Genomic DNA, 23,556 nt, shown 5'->3' on the forward strand with positions numbered 1-23,556 from the left:
AATAAGGTCAAGATGCTGGATGATCACTATTCCACCTCATCCCCAACTCATCCCAAACATATTGGATGGAGCACCATCATTCTAGAGAACAGGGTTCCTGCAGGGTTTACTTCTCCACTGCTCAGTGCTGGGGAGCTTTATACCTCTTTAGTCCACCCCTGCCATTTCTCACCTTCAGCGCCTTCAGGACTAAAGTGACTGACATGTCGGCTCAAACATTTTATTTAATACACTATACTGGTTTCTAGATTGGACAAGTGGTTTAAACTAATATTTAATTCAAGTTAATGCATTAATCATTAAAATGTGCCATAAAAAGCATTAATTGAGTATGTTGTTGTTTTTTGATGTATAAATAGTAAGTATGTGAATTTAGTTGCAGTGAAAAATGCTCAGATACCATTTACCTACCCTGTTTACAACCCTGTTATCTTGCCACCCTGATTTTGCTTTTATAGAGGGCTCATGGAAAAAATGATAAGCTCTACTTTTATTTTCTGGTTTACGTCACCAGCTTTTAGCCTCAAAAGGCTTTTGGCGGCCATGGGGAGTAGTGGGCTGGGGTTTTGGAATTGGCATGTTTTACTGCTCTGTTATATTTACCTGGGTTTTGTTTTTGAATGAGTACACAGCAGTGTTTCAGGTTTACCTTCATGTGCCAAACTCTCTTTTTATTCAACTATGCCAAAGTAAATGCAGTTTTCTTTTCTAGGGCACCTAGCCACAAGCTTACAAGCTGGTGATAATGCAGTTATACAATACTTAAAATGATAGACTGCAATACAGTACTATTATACACAGTCATATCTGTCATATTATGAATAATATGTCTACCTCTGATTTGGAACGAGCTCGTCCCATTATATCAGCTCCTCTTACCATAGAAGCACTTTGTAGCTCTATAATTCCAGGCTGGAGTCCATCTGTTTCTCTGCAGACTCTGTTAACCTCCTTTCACCCTGTTCTTCAATGGTCAGGACCCCATGGGACCACCACAGAGCAGTTAGTATTTGGATGGTGGGTCATTCTCAGCACTGCAGTAACACTGACATGGTGGTGGCGTGTTAGTGTGTATTGGGCTGGTACGAGTGGATCACACACAGCAGTGCTGCTGGAGTGTTTAAACAGCTCTGCGTCACTGCTGGACTGAGAACAGTCTATCAGTTCACCTAGAAATATCCAGCCAGCAGACTGTCCTGTAACCAGCTTGTGACCACTGGTGAAGGACTAGAGGATGACCAACACAAACTGTGCAGCAACAGATGAGCTTCTGTCTCTGACTTTACATCTACAAGGTGGACCTACTAGGTAGGAGTGTCTAATAGAGTGGACAGTGAGTGGACAGACTGCTGTGTCTGATCCACTTATACCACCAGCGCAACATACACTAACACACTCGCCACCACCATGTCAGTGTGACTGCAGTGCTGGGAATGGCACTTCACCCAAATACTACCTGCTCTGTGGTGGTCCTGTGGGGTCCTGACTATTGAACAACAGGGTGAAAGGAGGCTCACACTACAGTCTGTAATTATAGAACTACACAGTGCTTCTATATGGAGTAAGTGGAGCTGATTAAATATCCCAAGTTCATCCCAAATCAGTCGTGGTCATAATATTCTGATATGATTGTGTATATTGTATTGTTGCAGAGTTGCAGAGGCTCCTTGTTAAGGTTACACAGTCATACTATTTCAGTCACTGATATCAGCAGTTGTGTATTCTCTGTGCATCAGGACGTCCTGCAAGATCGGGGTAAATATGGTCCCACAGTGTTGACTATTAGGGATTAGCCTGTAGACACCCAGGTCCGCTCTGGTTTGTAGGAGGCTCCAGTGTTTGGAGGTTTCCGCTCGAGTGTGCTGCCAGCTCAGGAGCAGCGGGAGCACTTTGCCCAGATGAGAGGTGGAACATGTGCGGCTGCTCCTGGAACTCCCTTCTACTCTGGATTTAATTAGGCCTTCCTGAGTTCTGCGCTGAAAAAAATCTTCCCCTGTTTATAAAGAATGGAATAAAAAGAGAAATCCTTGGATGGAGTTGAGCTTTTGGGTGGGATGGAAGACTTCAGGACTGGATTAATTCCCCTGTGTGTCTGTCCACATAGTAATTACGTAGCTGTGCAGAAATGAACGGTTGTCTGTGAGAGTCCCTCTCATTGAGGTCAAGACGTGTAATGAATGTCCACTGAAACTGGTGTCTTCCCTCAGTGATTAAGCCTGTAGAAAACAGCACTTTAGTCAGAAGCACTGTATTTCCTGACCTCCTGCTATGATGCGTCAGTTTGGGATTTTTGTGGGTATTCCTTACAATTGATTCAAGCCGACCAGGGCTGCCCCGAGTCTTCCCTACTGGGAATCATTTCGAACTGGAAGGAAATGTGTACAGTTTTATTTTTGCTTTCCAAGACTTCTTTCCAAGATGACTTTGACTGAGAAATCGAGTTTAGTGATGTAATTACACTGTGAAAAAAGGTTACCCATAGGACGCTTTTCCAGTGTATGAATAGATACAGAGGCAGTTCTAAGAGGATTCAGAGGTAATAAGTGCAGTCACGTGTGGTCCCTGTTCCAAAACAGCCGAGCTGAAGGCTGAGGCAGGCATCTGTGAGCAGACACATCCAGAGGATAGCCCCTGAGTGGAAAGTCTCCCTCCGCTTCCTGCCATATGGAATAGAGATCTAAGGCAACTGGAGAGGAACACTCTGTCTTGGTCTGCACAAACCCGCATGTGTCTGGACTGAGAGTTAATGGACTCTGGACACGGTGTCAGCCAGAGAAAAGCTCAGCATGGCAAGACATGACCTGACATGGCCAGGCCAGGGTGGAATTGGTGGCATTCTGTGGCTCCATATGAAAACCACACTTAGTCTATGGGAAAAGAAATGATCTGGAGAACCCAGTTACAGATATTTGGATTTAACAGCAATCAAACAAACAAACACAAAAACACATTGAAGTATGTGTGAACAATGTGGCAACACTATATAGGCATTTTAACTGGCATAACCGAAACAGGGCTGTAAAACAGGCCATTCCCAAACCCAATTTAACTGCATATGGGTCTTGAGACCCATAATTTACATGCAAGCTCTTATGAAAGGCGGTGAAACGGTAAAACACGACAGCAACTTCAGAAGAATTTAGTGTTGTTGATACTGGAAAGCAGCTCATCACCTCACGGCTCTGCTAGTTATGTGAATACGGGTTTCTACGCTAAGCAGGCCATGTCACCGGGGCTTTTTCAGTGCCGGTGTCCACAGAAGGAGAGCTCAAACTTGGCACACAGCAAGGTGAAAGCTAGGGGTGGCAAAAGGGGATCCGTGCTAGGCTACAAGCTAATGCTAACTGACATTAGTTTTCATTCTCTTCCCCTTCTTTGAAAACAAACTGGACTACCTCAGCTGAACCAATCTGGAGCTCACCTGGAGATTGTAAGACTTGAGAAAGCCAAACCCAGGCAAGCAAGTGGGCATGGCTAAACGCTAACCAGCTACAATCTCTTCAGGCTGCTAGAAGAAACAACACTATCCTGTAAGACTCAGGGATAATTACAGTGTTTTTGTTACGGGGTTAAAACTATGCTACAACATGAGGCTTCTTTGAACCTGTTGTATTTCTGTTAACCAGCCAATGAAAACAGAGCTTTTCCATGATCGCTCCGTGTTTTATTCTGTGGCAAAATAACAGGGTGGTAAATTAGCTTGTAACATCAGCATTATTTACTCATTAAATGCATTCTTTGGTACATTTAATGTTTCTGTTGGATTGCACTGGTGTTTTTGCTAACCATTTCCTGAATACAAGGTATTTCGTCAGTATGTTTCTTAAATTAAGAGTTAACAGTGTTAACAGAGCCTTGTAGCTTAGCAATTTGCAACAAAAGGCCTTTTTGCCAAGCTGGCTGGTTGAGCTTGCAGACACATTCTCTCTGAGGCTGCATCGGTTAAAACATGGCTCATAGCAGCTTTCTGAACCAACCTAAGCAAATGTATGTTGTTTACAGCAAGACAACTTCAAGGATCCCCTAAAACAACTCCAATTGTGCAAAGACAACAAAATGTCTCCCACTAGACCTGCCCTGCTGTAGGCTATGGCTTAAACATGTGCTCCTTGGCTCATAACCCAAAGTTACATGTATCCAACCGAGTTTCTAAACAAGCCCCTAACCCATAAGGTCAGCCTCTGGTCCTTGTTAAGACATCTCTCTCGTAAACACTCTTAAGCCGTCTGCAAGAGCTAGTTAACGTGTTCCGGAGCCAGCCATGCGTTCTGTAAGATTTCCGTCTCTGACAGCGATGTGGCATTTGCCTTTTTCCGGCCCCTTGCCCTTTGTACCTGCAGTCCATGTGTATCTAAACAAGGACTTCATGTTTGTTTTTGTGTTTTCTCAAAGTGAAGCCCCTGGAGGCTCTCGCATCTTAATGGCACCTCCAACTGTTAGCAAGCTAATGTTGGCCTGCAACAACTGCCCCCATGACTGACTCTCTCTATGGGCTCAGTGGGAGGCAGACTTCACAGAAAACTGTCTCTCTGGAGGTGCCATTTTATTAGCTGTAGCTTGCAGCCTCATTTAGCTTAGCTGCATGTGGACTGTGAAGACCCTTTCTTGGGCCTGGTTGATGGTACAGAGGCTGAAAACTGTGAAGGTCTCTTTTCTGTATTCGTAAACATCCTAAAAGTAAAATGAGATGGGCAGGTTCGCTTGAACATGTAAGCAGCTTGTTGTTTCCCAGTAGGCCGGTAGTCATCTGCTTAGTGATTGAAGACACGGAAAAAATTATGAAGTATACAGATGGGATACTGGGTTCTGGGGCTTTCTGAATGTCTTTAGGTTTATCATATCTGCCTACATTCAGTGCAGTAACATTCATAACAGATGCCAGATCGTTTAGAGTTTATTATTGTTTCCTTTGGTCTTTGTCTTGGAATGGAAGGGTATTCAGCATTAAATAACAGTGCAGTCCCATGTGGCCACCAACGTCGATATATTTAATAAATGAATGTAGGTTGTGATGATGGGTGACCAAAAAATCAGTGTCAGGCCTAATGCCAACGTCAATTTGACGTAGAAAAGGGACACCAGTTGTGATGTTGCGCCTTTGTACGTCTTCCAAACATTACAAGCCAGCATCACGTTAACATAAAATACCAACTTTTAGTAAATGATGATCAGAACTCAACATCTGTCAAACGTCATAATGTTAACATCCACACTGTGTAAAATTCTAACATTGTTAAACATTGAAATGTAGTTGATTGTAGGTCATGGTGTTGAGTAATCAAAATTCAACCTCTGTTTAACATTGGAGCTTGATTTCAGTCCAGTATTGGGTTTGTCGTGGATATGTGATTTTAGTTTCTGACATTGGGTTTTGAAGTTCAAAGTTTGTCCATCATTAGAGTCCAGCGTCTTTCTGAAGTCAATTTGACACCCTGTGCCTGCTGGGATGAATCTCAAGACATGGTTTCTTTTTCGTGCATTGGTTGTAAACTTGTTGCATCCATGCAAACAAAGGCTTTCCCATAAGTCGCAGCATACAGGGGGCTTTATATTTTCTGTTGTGCTGCACTTTGGCCAGGAGTGCACTGTTTCTGTCTATGCTGGTACAGAAACTTTATTAAAACACAGATATTAAGCCACCTGGATTAGCCGTTCAGGGCAATTCGACACTGTGGGTGGTTAGAATGTGATATTAATACATTAATTTTACAGTAAAATGAATAAAATTCAGATATTTTAGCATAGTAGTCCAGTATCACCTAAACTTTCTCAAGGCCTAATGTACAAATTTTTTATGTCAGGTGCAAACTGGATGCATTTTTAGTAAAGTAGATATTCAGATGCATTGTGGGAGCACATTGACCCTGTGTCAGAACACCAGTGCTCTATAAAGATTGTGCAAAGTCAACGCCACCTATATATTTCAAGGCTGCTATAAAAACTGCCACTGTGAAACCACTTAAGTTTGCTCAGATTCACAGAACATAATTTTCTTTACTCGTTCCAATTGGCTAATTTGATTTACATGTGGACTTTGCGGTTTGAGTACTTGTGTATGAAGTGCGTGAGGAAATGAGGCCAGGCAACTGAGCCGAGGAACTTCAATTCCAACATTTTCCATCATGAACAAATTTGGGAATTGGGCTTGTGCAGTGCTGCCTCGAGGCCACTCTGGGTTCTCAGTCGGGGCTCTGTTTGACAAGGCCTCTATATAGCTGTCTGCCAGGTACTGGAGCTAGAAGGCGACTTTGCTGCTGCTGCAAAAGTCCCAACACAACAAGCATGAACAGGGTCTGTGCAGCATTACCTCGATTCTGTACTATATTCGTAGACTGAACTGAATTTGAACTGCATTCAATTTAGCATGCTTTGTCCTTCAAGGAAAGGCTTGCACTTTGTCTTGGTCCTTTGTGGCTGACCATCACAGCAAACCAACATATCATCACTGTTACGCAAAATACCTTGTACCTCAATTTTTAGTTTAATTCAGTTTAATTAAGTTCATTTCTAGAGCACATTTTAAAGCTGTACAGCACAAGAAAAAAGTCATACCCACGGTACGAAACAGTAAAAAGCAGATAATTCCAGATAAAAATTAAACATAAAAATTACAAAGCTCAGTCCTCTAGATTAAGAAAATTACTAGGGCTAGACACAATCATATGTCAAAGAAAATCTAAATATTAGGGGAGAATTTAAATTCCTCAATAGCTGGGACAGATCTGACTCCATTAGTTAAAATATTCCACAGTTTGGGGTGGAGCTGGGCATTAAGACGATATTTTATCGTATTGTGATAAATTTTGTTATCGTAATGACAATATGCTTGTCTAAGCATATGGAGGATACTATTAGTGCTTAATAAACAGTGATCAGCTGCAGGTTTCATGACTAGCAGTGTAATTAGACTGGTTTAATTACATTAAGTGCAGCAGATGTTGAATAAAAATCACACAGGAGAGGATCTGAATAATAGTTAATAAGAATCTGTCTCTACAGATGTTTTTAGTCTGTGATTACATGTATCGTGTGATTATAAAAAAGTCTGGTGATCTAGTATTTTTACCATAATGCCCAGCGCTAGTTTGGGGGCAGCTATGGAAAACGGTTTAATGGAGAATGAGGTACAGTTAGTAGATTGAAGTAGTGATTTATTATTAATTGTGCAATTAATAATTAAGATTACATCAGTTAGAGGTTCTGAATGTCAGTTTGGATGAATTGCTGGGCCCTAGATTAAAGTACCCTGCGTGAGATACATGGACTAATCATAATGGTGATATACTGTGGGGCCTGTATTTTGTATTGTCGTGAATATTTCGTGATGAATGGAGCAATAGAAATGCTCTAAAATTACTTGTTGTTATAACTGTGAGTAATTTTTTCATTGACTTTCATTAAAAATTAAGATTTTCCAACTCCTGTAAGGTTGTCGTTTTGGAGATATAAGTTTTTTGCACAACAGGAACGATATTGTTGATGTCTTAACTAAACCTTTTTTTTTGCAAAGGATAACTTGTGTGTAAAAAACTGTGTGTGTGTGTGTGTGCATGCATAAGTGAAAGAGGAGTAGAGACTCTTTCAGACACAATGACGTATTACTTCTCTGAAGCCCAGCTGGAAACTATGCGAAAGTGAGACTAATCTCTGATTGGCTCAGAGGCCACGGGGAACTCTGCCAGGAAATCCTAGCAGTGAATGTGTGTGTCGGTGTGAGAGAGAATGCTCAGCAGCATTACACTGCAATAAGCACAGAGCATTGCAGAGTAGCACCGTCTGAACCACCTCACCCTGGGCCCGCTGCCCAGCTCCATCTGTCTGTCTTTCTTTCTCTCACAGTCTTCTGCCAGTCTCTCTCCACGTATCTCTTATTTTCTGTCTGCCAGTAATCTGATGTTCCAAAACCATTCTGACTGTGGATGTTTATAATCTCATCCTTCACAACCACTTACTCTCTTTTGGATTACAGTCCTATCTCATAGCTAGAGGTTGGCGATATGATGATATGTTATCATTGTCACGATGAATTACATCACAGTGTGTTTTTCTGAGGATATCATTGGTATGGTCAGGACTTCCAGAGCTGTGATACTTAATCATGGTTCTGAAGTACCACTGATCTGCATGTTGTAGTGCTTTTTCTTGCTCTCACATGCCTTGGGCGCCTAAGGACACGTGTATATATATATATATATATATATATAGAAGAAATAGATTTTGAGTTACCAAATTACCCAATGTGTTTATAGAAAGATCTCCCTTGACTTAAATCAAGCTCTTGATGGATTTTTAGGTACCTGGAACTTAAACTGTGCTGCCCTGTTCTGCTGTTGGCTCTAGTGGAAAACCAAAGAAGCATGCAGCCCTTTATTGGATATATTTTACGGAAGGCTTCATGTGCTAAGCTTTTTATTTCTGGCACAAATCTGAAGTAGTCTGCATGCCTGGCCTCGTACATGTACCTTTTTCGGAAGGTTTGGAAGTAGACCTAGAGTTTGTGAGCCTGTTCATTTAATAAAAACCGAGCATTAGTTGTAGATACACTTTGTGCTATTTGTCTATACCTGGCCTTCAGTGTACTGTAGCTGTTCATGCATGAGTTACATTAAAAATGTTATTAGGGCTGCAACTATCCAATATTTTTGGAATTGAGTATTCTGTCGATTTTTCCATCGCTTAATCGAGTAATAGGATAAATAATACTTTTGTGCTTTTAAACAACTATATCAATAGTGTGGTATGCAACATGAAAGGCCTCTTAAAATGAGCAAGCAATTGGCTGTTATTCCGCTTAAAAGGTTTTTAATGAAACTGAACAGTTTTCCTAAATCAAAGCCTAAAACCTTATTGGCTCCAGAACTGAGCCCATTTAAACCACCTTTCTGAGAAACTTGTATGATGTACATGGAAAAAACAACAACTATGAAATATAATAACTTCTCAAACATGGGTTAGCCTATTTGTCCTTAGTTTTTTCTTGTTAAAGGAAAAAAGGGTGTACCCCCTGCGATAGCCCATCTGAGAGTAAAGAATATATAACAAAAAGTATAAAGGTACTTCATTTCCCAATCATCTCCAAAAGTAAATCTATATGCTAATGAATATTGTCATAAATGAATTTGTCCATCTGTTGCATTTATTATAACTATCTTATGTGGGAAAGGCGTGTTTTAATTTAAGGGATAAATTACATGAGTGAGATCTTGGTTCATTTGCTGTCTTGCTACTTATCATGCCTAGTCACTGTCGATTCATGACACAGGCTACAGATGATTAGAAATACTGTATGTTCTAACAAGCGTTAGTGTAGTGAAGTACCATCATGGTAGGCCAGGTCTGTTTTTACAGTGGATACACTGCACTACATTGTCCGCCTTACGCAGCGTAAAATGGTCCCACACTCGCACACTAGCATCGTTCTTTTCCACCATTGCCATAGAGAGCAAAATTGTGCCTTAAATCTTTGAAATGCATGTCAGTTATACCAATCTGTGTAAAACAATAAGGCCGGGAGTGATATGATAGCAGAGATATTTAAAATAGATGGACATTGGTGACATTAACTAAACGGTGCCTCAAATCGTTTTTCTAATTGAATTATTCGAGTTACTCGAATAATCGTTTCAGCCATAGTTGGTATTACTCAGTTTAGTCTTTGACCATAGTTGTGTTGATGTACCGTAGTTTCGTGTGGAACTGACGTATTTATCTGAATCAAATAAACTCACTAAATTACTGAATTTGTCAGTGTCACTTCTGCGTTGTTTACAGCTGTTTGGAGGGTCTTTTGATGGGAAATAAATTACAAGCTCTGATTCTGTTGCAGCTTATTGCCCTAGTTATAAACAGGCCTCTAATGATGTTTACAAGGAACACTGCTCTCATTGTGGCAAGAGGTGAGCTTATGAAAAAGAAAAAAGAGTCAAAAATGCTTAAACTGCCAACCAAGGGACCAAGCTGTAATTCTAAAGTTAGGTTGCTTGCTCTCCCTCATTCTGTCACACTGCCTCTCTCTCTCTCTCTCTCTCTCTCTCTCTCTCTCTCTCTCTCTCTCACAGACACACACACACACACTGATGGAAACAGTTTGAGGAGCCAACTGAAATATCTTTTTTTGTGTGTGTATATCCGTCCCAGAGCACACACTCCTGCCTCCCTCACAGAGGGCCTGACCACCATGTTTTGGCGCTGCTCTTGCAGACACACAATCTCAATTAAATAAAAATGGCTAACTAACTGGGATGGCTCCAAATTTCCATTATGTGTGTGTTGTTTTAGCTCATGTCTGCCGTGTGGAGCTGTCACACTCATCTACTCTGCCAGACACATGAGAGGTGGAAAGATAGGGACAGACAGACAAACAAACAGTTTTTGCGGTCAAGAATCAATCAAGAATCAACAAACGAGTCTTATCACAGATAATAAGAGGTCAGGCTGTCTCCTTCTGGGTAAAGGGGTGATATACTGGACATAGTAGTTTTTTTCTGATGAGCAAAATATATTGAATCAACATAGTTATTGCCAAAAGTATTTTAGAGATGCATGATAACACAGCATCATATCAGTAACAGCAGATAGATGCTGAATTGTGTACGTATACAGATTAATAAACAGAGCTGTAGATGTTTCTTGAATGACTCAGGAAGCTTTGAAACATCTAGAATGAAGCTATAATAATAACAATTCATTGCATCCAGACTTTCTGCGCGGGATTTCACAGGCTCTCTCAGCTAGTGCACAGAGTTCACCAGCGTTATAAACGTGGTCAATTCCAAAAAGTTAAGCACATTTCATCTTGAGAGACGATGCAGGAACTTTACAAAAGCCCTATGCCCGGAAAGGTTAATGTAGCATCCAGCCCTGGATCAGTATCAGGGATCGGCCGATTGTACTGAAAGACCACTGGCAAACGGTATCGGCCCCAAAGACAGTGATCTGTCCATCCTAAATAATATATATAGACTGGTTAAATGGGTTTCTTAAGGGCCATATATACATATACATGACACTATATATATATATATATGTTTGTGTGTGTGTGTGTGTGTGTATGTATATGTAAGTATGTGACATGTATACAGTGAGTTGTGTATATGTAAGTACATGATGTCAGGGAACAACTGGTGATCTTTTCACAATATAAAGGACACCTACCAGATGTGTGTGTGGGGGGGGGTGGGGGGGGGGGGTAGGAAAAGACAAGCCACTCCAAGCACAGTAGCTCCTCTCTAGCTAACCTTATGACTAAACTGTTTTAGTTGGATTTACATGTTGGAAAACAGCAGTAATCGCAGCTGTGTATAGCACTCTGTTCCTGGCTTCAAACACTGACATGACAGAAAATGAAGGAAACACAGCTCCACCAGGTCGAAGTGTTTTGAGTGGTTTTAAACTTCAGGGATAATCATATTTCCAGTCATATTACAGGAGATGAACATCTTGTAGAGCTCAAAATATTGCTGGTGAGAAACCCTCACAGTCCTGCAATATGTGTTTTCACATCTTCCACCACATGTTGAGTTTAGAGGAACTTTAGTTTATTAGTTGGTGCTTGGTCCAAATGATTTCTCAATACAAGCATATGTGGTGTGCCTGCGTGTTGCGCTGGAACTGCATTGTTGGTGGTCTGTCAAGCATATAACACTCCACCTTTCACAAACAACAGAAAGAAACATAAGAGCAAGGATGTAATCTATCAGAGTTTTATCTGTGTTCTGTATTTCTTATATTCTGCTATCAATTCGACTGTAATTCCAGACTGTGGTCCATCAGTAATGCTGCCTGCTTTGTGGTGGTCCTGCTAACAATGTATGCAGAGAAACAGACGGACTACAGTGAACTACAAATAGCTGATAAAAGTTTTGGGTTTTCTCATGATAACTTACGAATGATTTGTCTGTTAATTTGTCTGCTTAGTTGTGTAGGAATATAAACTTGATTAATTATTGTATGTGTGTGTTATTTCAGAGCGGGATTTCTGGGACTCAGGGCTGCAGATCCCCACGTTGAACTTTGAGGAGGTCCTCCATGACGATAAGGCTGCTCTGGACTGGCTTATGGCTCTGAGGCGCGTCGGCATTGTTTACCTGAAGGGTGCACCCTTGGAACAGGGCCAGGTGGCCCGGCTCAGTCAGAGAATTGGGTACCTCCGACTCACCTTCTACGGGTATGAAACACACATATAGAAAATCTACTTACTATTTTTTAAAATGTAAAAGTTTTTATGTATTTATTTTAAATTATTATTTATAATTTAAAATATTTTTCTAGGATTATTTTTAAAGATTTTAACCATCCACTAGGTAGTTCAAATCACAGTCTGCACCTTTACTGGATATTAGAAATATATTTATATTAGGAATTAATAAAAAAATAATAATAATACATTTTAAAAAACGTAGATGCAATATATAATGTAAGATGTAAGATATTCATGTCTGTGTCATTTTTTCCTTTAATGCAATCCTTTAATGCAGTCATTCCCATCTGTCCACAATTGCGGACATATCCATTTAGTATGAATCAACATGTATAATTGTGCCAAGTAGGGTTTTTTGTCTGAGGATTTCCTGTGCTGTAAATGAAGGAAAGCTAAATATGACTCATCGGCCAAACTTAATTAACTCGGTGAAATAATTTGACGGCCAAATCAAACAACATTTTCTTTCACTTAAACGAATCCTGCTGCTGCTGACCTTTGCTTAAGCGGAAGGGTAATGAACTAGTGCACAGCCTATCTGTCTCAATAATGTGACATTCTGGATATTTTAAAGTATTGCTTTATGAACTTAATGAAAGAATTATAGGGATGAAAATGAGCAGTCCTGCACTTTTCACTTACTTCGAAAGATCTCCACAAGAAAACATAGATAGGCCTGCAGAGAGAGAGTGGACAGTAGATAAATCGAAGACGACAGACAAACTGAACATAGCCTGATAAGGTTGGAGATAGCTGAGATGAGAGACCGAGCGATTGAAGAACCACAGATTTCACTGTTGACTTCAGTTCTAGCCTCTGCTGAAGATCTTTATAGTTCATTACAGACTATAACTGTCAGGTCACTGAAAGCAGCAGGGACAGTGGCTCCCAAGCCTGAGAGCAGCTTTACCTGAGCTGTAGGCCCCCCACACTGAAACTAAAAGCTCAGCCACTGCCAGAACATGAGCTCATTGTGTAGGAAGCTGCTGCAGAGGGAGGCAGCAGTGGCCTGGCAGGAGGGAGAGTCCTGGACTTTCTCGGACATGACACGTCCCAGTGCTTTTCTCTTTACAAAGTCAAAACATACGCATTAGGACTAACAGAAAGAAATTTCATCAAAACCAGGTCAAATATTTTCTTGCATTAATTGCTCAGCTTGTTTCAGTGAGATAAAAGAAAGAAATAATTAAATTAGGGGCTAAGGACTGACTCACGAGAGGCTGTGATGGACAGCAACATGTGACAAGGCAAAACCTTGAACACAAGGCTCTCTGGGTTTAACTACATCACAGTAATACAGGCCTAACTGATCAATTATAACACAAAACACTGTCATACCTAAAATACCAAAAGCCACACTCTCTGCTGTCCAATGAAAACCATGTATCTGCATTTTTGTCCGTTTTTAGTTTTCTCCATGGTTTGAACCCTGTAGCTGCATCTGTACTCTGTGTGAATACTTCTGGATAAACAGACCAGTAGAAATGCTCTAAATGACTTGGAATAAACTCTTATTTGACACTGACTTCCATTCAAAGCTAAGAACAGTTTTGTATTCTCCTGTAAAGTCACCATTTTGGAGATACATGTTTTTCACTGCACAGTAACGTCGTAAAAAAACCTTCAGCATGAGAATGACGTTTTAGCACAACTTTACTGAAGGACAGTGTTCAAAAGACCATGTGACACCTGCATAAACAGGTGTACATGCCATAACTCTTTCTGGAGTGAAATGACTTAACTGACAAAAAGAGCCTTTATGAACAAACTGATACTTGTTGGTAAAAGCCTTTATAAATATGATGTCATGACATTATGTAGGTGTTTTGTAAAATGCTTCCAAATGTTGATTTGGTTTTAGTTTAAGACACTTTACTAAAACTATTGTAAAAAATATTAAAATAATTCACATTTAAATATATGTTTGGCATACATTAATATAAATAATATAATAAATGATATATATTTAAAATATATTTGTTTTATAATTTGCTTAAAATTGACATTTGGTGTAAAAATCAAGATAAATATATAAAATGATCCAACAGTATCTTTACTGTGTGTCAGTACCTAAACCTGTCTTTGCTAGTACTCAACGTTAAGATGCTACATATATTTGTTTAATATTTCTTCATATATTACATTCAATGAAGTTTACAAATATATTTGGTATATAGGCAAAATATTCTGAAACATATTTCGGTGTGTGAATTGTATTTTGGAATGAAATGATATGTTTGTAATGTATATAAATATATATAAAGTATATATATTTCCCGTATGGAAAAATACAAAATGGTCATGACAGTTCATGGTTTTGTGACATTTGTATTGCTGTATTACGTCTAGCTCTTATTTACTGATATCTTGCGTATATTTTGAGGTTTGGGCTGATTTAACTGCGTAAGAGAAATTACAGTTAATTAGAAAATGTTTCTTATTTTGTTTATGATAAGCTGTAAAATGTAGCACATAATGTCACAAACTACTGATAATTTAATGAAAAAAACTAATCTTCTAAAAAATCTTTTATACTAAGTGTTTATTCTTCGTTAAAAAAATGAAAAAAAAAAATCTGTGTTTATCTTAAGATTCTTCATACATTTTTTCCTAAGGAAAGCCCCAGTTGTTTATAGGCCCCAGTTCTTTATATACCCAATAGTTAGCCTCATGTGCTGCGAAAGGATTAGATCTACAAAAAGTAGTTGCGTGCATAATCACCCACAGCTGTTTATAATTAGGGCAGCCCAGCAGCTAATAAGCAACAATAGCATATTTGGGAAAGGTAGTGGAGAGTTCTTGAAGCCAGCCAGTCTTTCCCAATTTCTATTTCTTATTTACCATTTTTATGGCTTCCTTATGGAACACTAACCTTCTCAACAGGCCGCTCCTAAATACAGTCTGAGTTTGTCCATCATGTTGAGGGTCAAATTATACGGCAGTAATCACGAGACGGGATTCCAGGCTGCCACTGCCCGGCTTTGAGTGTTGTCATAACAGAAACGTCTGTTATGTCCATTTCAGAAATTTTTCATGGTTTTTAAATACTCTCATGCGGCTGCAGAAGCACTGTAAGCATTTTACAACTGCGGTTTCTTATGCAAAAACATATAGTAAACTTTTACTGGGCTGAGGACACCTGCTCTGAACTCTCAACCTTGGTTCGCTTCTCTAGACACACATGGCAAGTGCAGGACAAGACTATGGCCAACAACGTAGCATACACGTCAGGCAGACTGAGCCTGCACACAGACTACCCTGCTCTGCACCATCCTCCTGGGGTGAGTACACATTCCCCACCCAGCACACACACACGCAGAGGTATGCATGTATGCAGATCCTATTATATAACCTGGACCTGCATTGTACTGGATAACACACACTATATGGACAAAAATATTGGGACACCTGCTCATTCATTGTTTTCTAAACTTTAAAAATAGTTTATCTGCTTTTTGTTGGAGAAAGTTACTGTCTCTACTAGATATTGGAGCACTGCTGTGAGGATTTGATTGCATTCAGCCACAGGCACATTGTTGAGGTCAGAATGTTGGATGATCACCACTGCACCTCATCCTCATCCTCTGCTTCACTGCTCCACAGCTCAATGCCCCTCTAGTAGTACTTCTCTTATCAGGGACCAGACACGCTTTGTGTGTGCATTTGCACATCTGTGTGAAGTGCGAAGTGTTGAAGGCAAAAACAGGTTAAGACTTGACACACCAGAGTCTACTTGAAGCAAACCTCAGAGCACCGATTTCAGGAGGGCCTCAGCACAAGTGCTCCTAGGGCCTGTAAAACCACTAGTGTGAAAATGGCCATTATAAGCTGAGTAACATAAGCTCAGATAAGCTCCCTCAACTCACTAATAATCACAATAGACATTTGATTATCTCAGATGAAGAAGAGCAAAAATGTGGGTCACCCTGGTCTCCCTTTGTGCACCATCAGGCCCTTGCAACTTATCCAGAATGCAGCGGCACGGGTCGTCTTCAGTGTTACTAAGTTCAGCAATGTCACTTCACTGCTGCGTTCTCTTCACTGCCTTCCTGTAGCTGCTGCCCACATCAGATTCAAAATCTTGACTCTGGCCTACAAAGCAAGAAAGAAAGGACCAGCCCCTCCGTACTTGATGCCAATGGTCAAAAGCCGATCTGTACCAAGAGCCCTTCCAGCTTCAAGTACGGCTCGGCTCGACCCGTCATCCCTTAAAATCCAAAATCTGTCCTGGTACCGAAGTGGTGGAACGAACTTTCCTCCTCCAAGAGTACTTGGGCGTAGAGTAGAGTATTATGGTCTCCATATTGACTTGTGTTTAGTAGTGTCTAAACTTAGAGGTATCTTTGAATTTTAGTCTGTTCAATTTAGCTGAGGTTATTCTTGAGTAAACAGTGAAGCACTTTTGTAAGTCGCTCTGGATAAGAGCATCTTCTAAATGCCGTAAAAACAGTGAATGTGTAAATGTAAATTAACAGAAAAATCTGAAGTGACCTTTAGAAATTAAATGACAGACATTTAATCATAAATTCAGTTTTAGATGTTTTACTGCTCGTCTATAAACCCTAAAATTCAGTTTTGATCAGTTCAGTCTCAGATGAAATATTTAAAATACAAACTTTCAGATTTTGGCATGATAATTGCATAATTCCAACACTGTAATTCAAGCTCTGGAGCTGCTGCATATGAGCTTAAGGTCACCACGCCCAACGCCAGGCGTCAGCTAGTGGGCTGCAAGGCTTCTCTAGCTCATTTAAAACTGTGGAGAACTGCATTCTCTAGAGTGATGAGCTCCATCCAGTACATTTGGAATGAATTGGTGCAGTGTTTGTGATCCAGAACTAATCATCCACCATCCATCAACTGACCTCTTTAACCCTCTTTTGGCTGAAAGCAATCAAATCCTCCCGTAAGGGCTTCCTAAAGGAGTAGAGGCTGTTACAGCTGCAAACAGGGAGCAAATTCCTTATTCATACTCATAATTAAAACTTCTGTACAGGGAATAAGCCTAGTCCTAGACTATATTTTCCTTTCCAGTGAAGAATTTCCCCTTAGAATTTTTTCTGCAGTCAGACTTCCTACCAGTCGGCAGCAGTGTATGTTTATGTTTTGCGAATATAAGTAAGTAGTAGTAAGGTGAAATTTTAAATGCACCGCAGACGTGACTCACCTTTTTAACAGCAAGCTTTTCTGATGTCCTGTAATGCAAAGCAACAAATGTCTAAACAGCTAATTCAGTGTTTCTCAGCTATGGCAGCATAGTCTTAGTCATGTTTACTCATAGACTGGGGTTTATTAACAGCTCATAAATCTGTAAATCTGAACAGGGAACTGTATGTTAAAGTGGAGTCCAGGCGTAACTCTGTTTGTGTGATTTTTCCAGGTGCAGTTCCTGCACTGTCTGCAGCAGGCCCAGCAGGGTGGCGAGAGCGAGGTGGTGGACGGCTTTCACATGGCTGAGCTGCTGAGGAAAGATCACCCTGACGCCTTTAACACACTCACATCACTGCGTGTGGACTTTACAGACACTGGCTCGGACTACTGCGACTTCAGCGTGCAGTCCAAGAACCGCATCATAGAGTGAGACTGACACACACACACACACACACATATATATGAACTATGGTAGAACAAGAGGTCTGAGAAGTACAGGGCAGAACTACTCACATTTTGTGTATTTAAAGCCTTATTTTGGCAGTAAAAGTGGCATAATGCTGCTAAGGGCATTTTCACACTTGACCCAAATACATGAGTCTGCTTTCAGGACCAATTTTTGGACTCATTTTGAGGGAGGGGCTCCTTTTTAATGATTTGCTTTCACACATAATTCCATTCGAACCGTGGATCGATTGAGCAATTTCAGACGTCAGTTTTCTGTGCACATTTGTGTAAAATAGTAGGACTTAGGTTCATCCGTTTAGTAATTTTCATTATTAATGATATTAAATTATTACTAATTACTAAATTAACCAAACACGCAATCTGATACGCTCCAGCTGGAGGGGATAGCTTCCACACCTGCAGCAGACCCCTTAAAGTGATCCCTAGACCACCAAAATCAGGTGCTCTGGACCAATTCCGGGGGTTAAAAACAGCTTTCACACTTGACCAAACATACTCACTTGCATACTCACTTGAACGGACTGGAAAAGAGAAGTATAAAAAATGCCCTTATAATGAATTATCTTTATATCAAAAAATTATAAAAATTATAATAAATAGTGAATATAATTAGTTCTTATTTCGGAATAAGACATTTTATGAAGAATTATGAACGTAACACTTTCAACGTAACATTTACAAGGACTCGCAGTGTCACTGGGGCGGAGCACCAAAGACTATTTGAGTATGTTGTGGAGAAGCTTGCTAAATACGAGCGAGTGACCGAGTTACAAGCCTGGAGGCGTTATCTAAATTAAACACTAAATTTATTCAAATTTGTTGTTTGAGTTAATTAAGTAAATTACCTTCAATTATTAAACGTTTTATTGTGTGTTTTTAGAAGCCTCAGGTCCTCCAGATGAGTTTCTGTTGGTATTTTGAATGAATCAAACGATGTGATTATAGTATTGATCAAAATATTGCAGGCTGGCCTTTAACCATGTTACCATGTAAAGTATAGAGCAGTTGCAATATCTGACAGTATGAGCACAATGCAGACTTGCATCTTTGTTATGCAGGTCTGAAAAACACTATTACAGTCCATCCATACTGGTTTAAGCCTAAAATGCTGACCAGCCTGAATGGGCTTGTAAAACAGTGACCGACACACAATGAATGAATTGTACTTTGGATTTTTGATGAGTAAATTCACAGCATGTTGTGTCTGTTGTGGCTCAGAAGGCACCTAAATTCATAACTAATCCTGCATCATCAGTCTTTACATATAAGCATTTATGCGCATGCTCACGTTTGTGTGTTCCAGTCATTCCAGCATTTATGTAAAAACAGCGCCCTCTTTTGTTTGGCCAATACATTAAAAGGGCTGTTGTGTTCATTAGTGTCCATGTTTAATAGGATGTGTGTGTGTCTCTCTCTCGCTCTCACTTTTTCTGTATCCAGTGTGGACAGTGAAGGCCGTGTGGTCAGAATCAACTACAACAATGCCACACGGGACTCTACTCTGGACCTGCCTCTTGACCAGGTCCAGCCGTTCTACTGTTCCCTAAAAACCTTTGTGGAGCTGATGAACCAGCCCGAGAACGTGGTCACGTACAGAATGGAACCAGGTCAGTGTAACGGCATACGTGCCAAAGCAAGACTAACCCGCCAAACTCAGATTTCAGCACAAAGCACTGGTTTAGCTTTACTGCCTCGTGGGCTTACTCCGTACTGACCTCCAAATCAATAACAGACACTGAACTTGGCTGAGGACTTTGGCTATGCATGATTTGTCACAGTGTTGTTTTTGTTATCGCTCTAAACACATGTAAAGGCTTAGGTCCATTTCTCCATTTGAACGTGCACAGAGGCGAGGGCTTGATGGAAAACCGAGCAGCACGAACAGTAAGAGCTGCCAAACAGAAGACGTTGGAGAAGTAAAGCCTATTCATTTCAGACAGGCCAGTTTCTCTCACCATACATAGGATTTTTTGGTTTTCTTCTCATGGAGAAGATAAATACATGTCCATTCCCACATTTGCAAAATACCATATGTGGGCAAGAGTTTTGGGACACCCGCTCATTCTTATTTTTTTCTGAAATCAAGGATATTAAGAAAGTTTATCCTGCTTTTGTTGGAATAACTGCCTCTACTGTCCAGGGAAGAAGGCTTTTTACTAGATTTTGGAGGAGCATTGCTGTGAGGATTTGATTACAAGAGTGTTAGTGAGGAGGACAGAATGTTGGATGATCACCACCCCACCTCATCATCCCCAAGTCCCTAACTAATCCCAAAAGTATTAAATGAAGCAACATTATTTATCATTCCAGAGAACACATTTCCACTGCTCCACAGCTCAACGCTGGGGAGCTTTAGTCCCCTCTAGCCCACACCTGAATTTAGGGACAATGCCTATAGGTTGATGTTAATCTGCTCCAGAGAGTCCTATTTATTTGACAGTATCTCTGCATTCAGTAGGAGAGGTCTCCACAAATATTTGGACATATAGTTTTGGACACATTGTTTTAGAGCCCAGTCAGTTTAAACATTTAGTGACCAATATTAATACCAATTTTATGGGTAATATTGGATAACGTGTCAGAATAACATTTCTGTAGTAATTTCATACTCCAGTAGTTTTAAACAGTGCTTTACTGGCTGATGTTCCACTGCAGATTGTCGAGTACTGTCTGTGTTCTATTAAAACTTACGTAATATCCAAATAGCCAAGTAGCACTTAGGGTAGAACTGCCTTAAAGGCTTTGTGAGGTTGGTGTCTGTTAAGCGTTCATGATGCGTGTCTCTGGTATTTAAACTATGATGGTGTTTTGTATCCAAATATACCAGTTCAGCCTGTATTACTGTCATATAGTTAACAAAGAATGACTTTTTTTAAGTGGTGCAGCTGCCTGAGGCAGGGGTGATAATTATATATATCAACATGTATGTCAACATGCACTCACCTAGCACTTTATTAGGAACACCTACTTTTTCTGCAACAGCAGAAGTGCCCCAACTCTCCTAACAGCCAATAACAGAAAGCTGAGGCTGCAGTGGGCACAGTCTCACCAAACCTGGACAGTTAAAGATGAGTCTGGATTTCTGGGTTCACAGATGGCAGGTTGAGAATTGGGCACACAACCTGCCATGTGTCAACAGTCCAGGCTGGTGGAGGTGGCGAAACGGAGTGGGGAATGTTTTCTTGGAACACTCTGAAACCCTTACGTGCCTCAGCCTAGTTGAGTGTTGTTTCTGACATGTGTTCTTCAACGGCCTTCCCAGTGCCCGAATCTGAATCCAATAGAACGGGAGATTCACATCATCAGCATCCTCAAAAATCTGCTACAACTGTGTGTGTCAATCTTACAGCATCTAGTGTTACAGTGTTCTTAAATAGTGTACTTACGTATTTTAATGACACATGACCCCACATTTCTATTGTCTGCTTGTGCAGGTGACCTTGTGACCTTCGATAACTGGCGTCTGCTACACGGCCGCAGGAGCTACCAGTCCCAAAATGGTAACTTGAGACATCTGGAGGGAGCATACTTGGACTGGGACGAGGTGATGTCCCGCCTCCGGATCCTCCGCAAGGCTGTTCACGGAGACAGCGAATGCCCTAACCTCTGAGTAAGAGCTAATTGGTCAGTAGATGTCGAAGCTTGAGGCTGAACCATTATGCTGCATTGGGCTAACTTCTCTTGATGGTACTTTTAAGGACAACCCTTCACCTCAGAAAGCCTTCTTAGCTGAAAACTAAATGTCTTATACACTTGGGCGTTTCTTGGTCACTTGAGAGGAGATCATCTTTACCTCTCCCTCTAATGCAAGCACTCGTAAACACGGTTAATGTTAAGCAGTGAAACTGCTCAGGTGTGTTTAGTGGTCATCTCGTCTTTAATCTGTCCTTGGCCAGGATTATTATTTTTTGGGGGGGGATTTGGGAGCCAAAAGCAAGTGGGAGTATAGACTTTTAGCCGTCCAGTGCCAAAGCTCCTCTACAGTGTCCAAACTCTTCACTTTATGCAGTGCCACGTTATCTCGGCTATAGAACACTGCTGCAAATGTGCATACATGTGTAATGACTCTGGAGCTTATCTACTGGACTTCTCCCATCTAAGGTACATTATGAGGAACTGCTTAGAGTCAACAGCTTCTTGTTTTACTTTTCAAAAGTTTGTTTACATAGGTCTGGCCACTGAGTTTTACCTTATATTAATGCTCCACTCCCCAGACTGTTGAAAGTGCAAGACCCTTGAGGAATTTTTGGCTTGACGGCTATTCAATTTGAAACTGTGGAGGAACCTCGTAAGGTGCTTTAAGGAACCTTAAAAGCACTTTACGAGGTTCCTCCAAGGGACTTAACTTCTTGGCCTCTGCAGTTGTCAGCTTTTCTTGGGCATTACTGTATTTTTTCCTCCCCTTGACATTACTGAAGTGCCAAGCTATTATGTAGTAGTACTCAGCAGTTCTGGCTTTCTGGTGTAATAACAGCACATTGGACATGTGTGTGTCCTAAACTTTATTTATCATCAGAAACGCTTTGTGTGAATGTTGTAAATTTTATGTCAACTTTTAAAGAGATGAAAACAGTCAGTTTTTTTTTAGAAAAAAAAACTGACTTTAAATTACTGGGCTGTATTTTGTCAAGTTTTGAAACGTTGTAAGAAGAAGATTTAGCCTTATGTACATAATCTGCAACTACAATGCATGAAACAGTGAATTGCTGCTGACCTAAGAAAACTTTTTTTAACATCAGGGTTTTTTTTTTGTTTATGCATAAAATCAAAAGCATGTTGGAGCTGAATCGGTTGTTGATAAATAGGTCAGAAAAGTAGCTTTCCCTTTTTTCCCTTTCAGTAGTTTTATAGGTACATGGTTTCCCTTAAATGCCAAGTGCTATATGTGGCTATATGTTTACCTCGGGCACAACCAACGCATAATCACCTTGATAACAGTTTCATAACTTGGTGTCTTAGGGGGAAAAAGGGCTTTACAACTGTGTGCACACACTAGAGGTAGGCGGTATTGTGAACATTCAGTATATCGTTATATACATTTATCATGGTTAATGAAGCAATGCTTCCCGAGTGCTTACAAACCTGACATGCCTTGTTCAGATTTTTTCCACATCTTATAAAATGACACCAAAGGAGACTTCTAGACAACTGCAAACATTAGGCAGACAGGATTCCCAAAACAAAGCTTACACTTACTTCTACCACTTTACCACCCCAACTGAAAAGCAATATTGTGGAGTAACACAGATACAGATCTTTTTAGGATCTAATGCTTTCAGTGACCTGTATAGTGTAGATGCACATTACTGAAATAAATCTTTACAAAACAAAGAGTGTGTGTGTGTGTGTGTGTGTGTGTTATTAGTAGCGCTTATTGCAGTAATACAGATATTACATGAAAAATTCCACACAAAATTAACATTTACAGGATTTCCCCCTTTTTACACCAACCACTGACCATCAGGCAAGACCCGTCTGACCTTTCCTTGCTTCAGTTTCACACTAGAGCGAGGTTATATGAAACCTATGCCTTTATTTCTGGCCACAAGTGTCCAAAACGCTAATATCTGCTAGCGCCCGGATGGGATTTTAGTAGTATAGTACGCTAAGCTAAGAAACAGCTGTTGACCATGCAGATTGTCAAAGATTGCATACATTCCATTGGAAGCTTACAGTCATTGTGTTAGTGGTCAAGGCCTGCAGTTTTACTTGTGGAGTCCCAAACCAATATTCCTCAA

General features: G+C 40.4%; 1 protein-coding gene across 1 annotated transcript in view; it reads left to right on the forward strand.

Moving 5' to 3' along the window:
• bbox1 (butyrobetaine (gamma), 2-oxoglutarate dioxygenase (gamma-butyrobetaine hydroxylase) 1) overlaps positions 1-23,149 on the forward strand; it is a 25,813-nt gene extending 2,664 nt beyond the window's left edge. Inside the window, exons 4-8 of the mRNA XM_072671329.1 lie at positions 11,968-12,166; positions 15,375-15,480; positions 17,580-17,776; positions 19,259-19,425; positions 21,253-23,149. Coding sequence (XP_072527430.1) covers positions 11,968-12,166; positions 15,375-15,480; positions 17,580-17,776; positions 19,259-19,425; positions 21,253-21,428 — 845 coding nt within the window. The 3' untranslated portion in view covers positions 21,429-23,149. The remainder of the gene's footprint in view (positions 1-11,967; positions 12,167-15,374; positions 15,481-17,579; positions 17,777-19,258; positions 19,426-21,252) is intronic.
• Positions 23,150-23,556: the final 407 nt, after the last annotated feature.

This window comes from Salminus brasiliensis, chromosome 25 (genome assembly GCF_030463535.1).
Source record: "Salminus brasiliensis chromosome 25, fSalBra1.hap2, whole genome shotgun sequence".
NCBI lineage: Eukaryota > Metazoa > Chordata > Actinopteri > Characiformes > Bryconidae > Salminus > Salminus brasiliensis.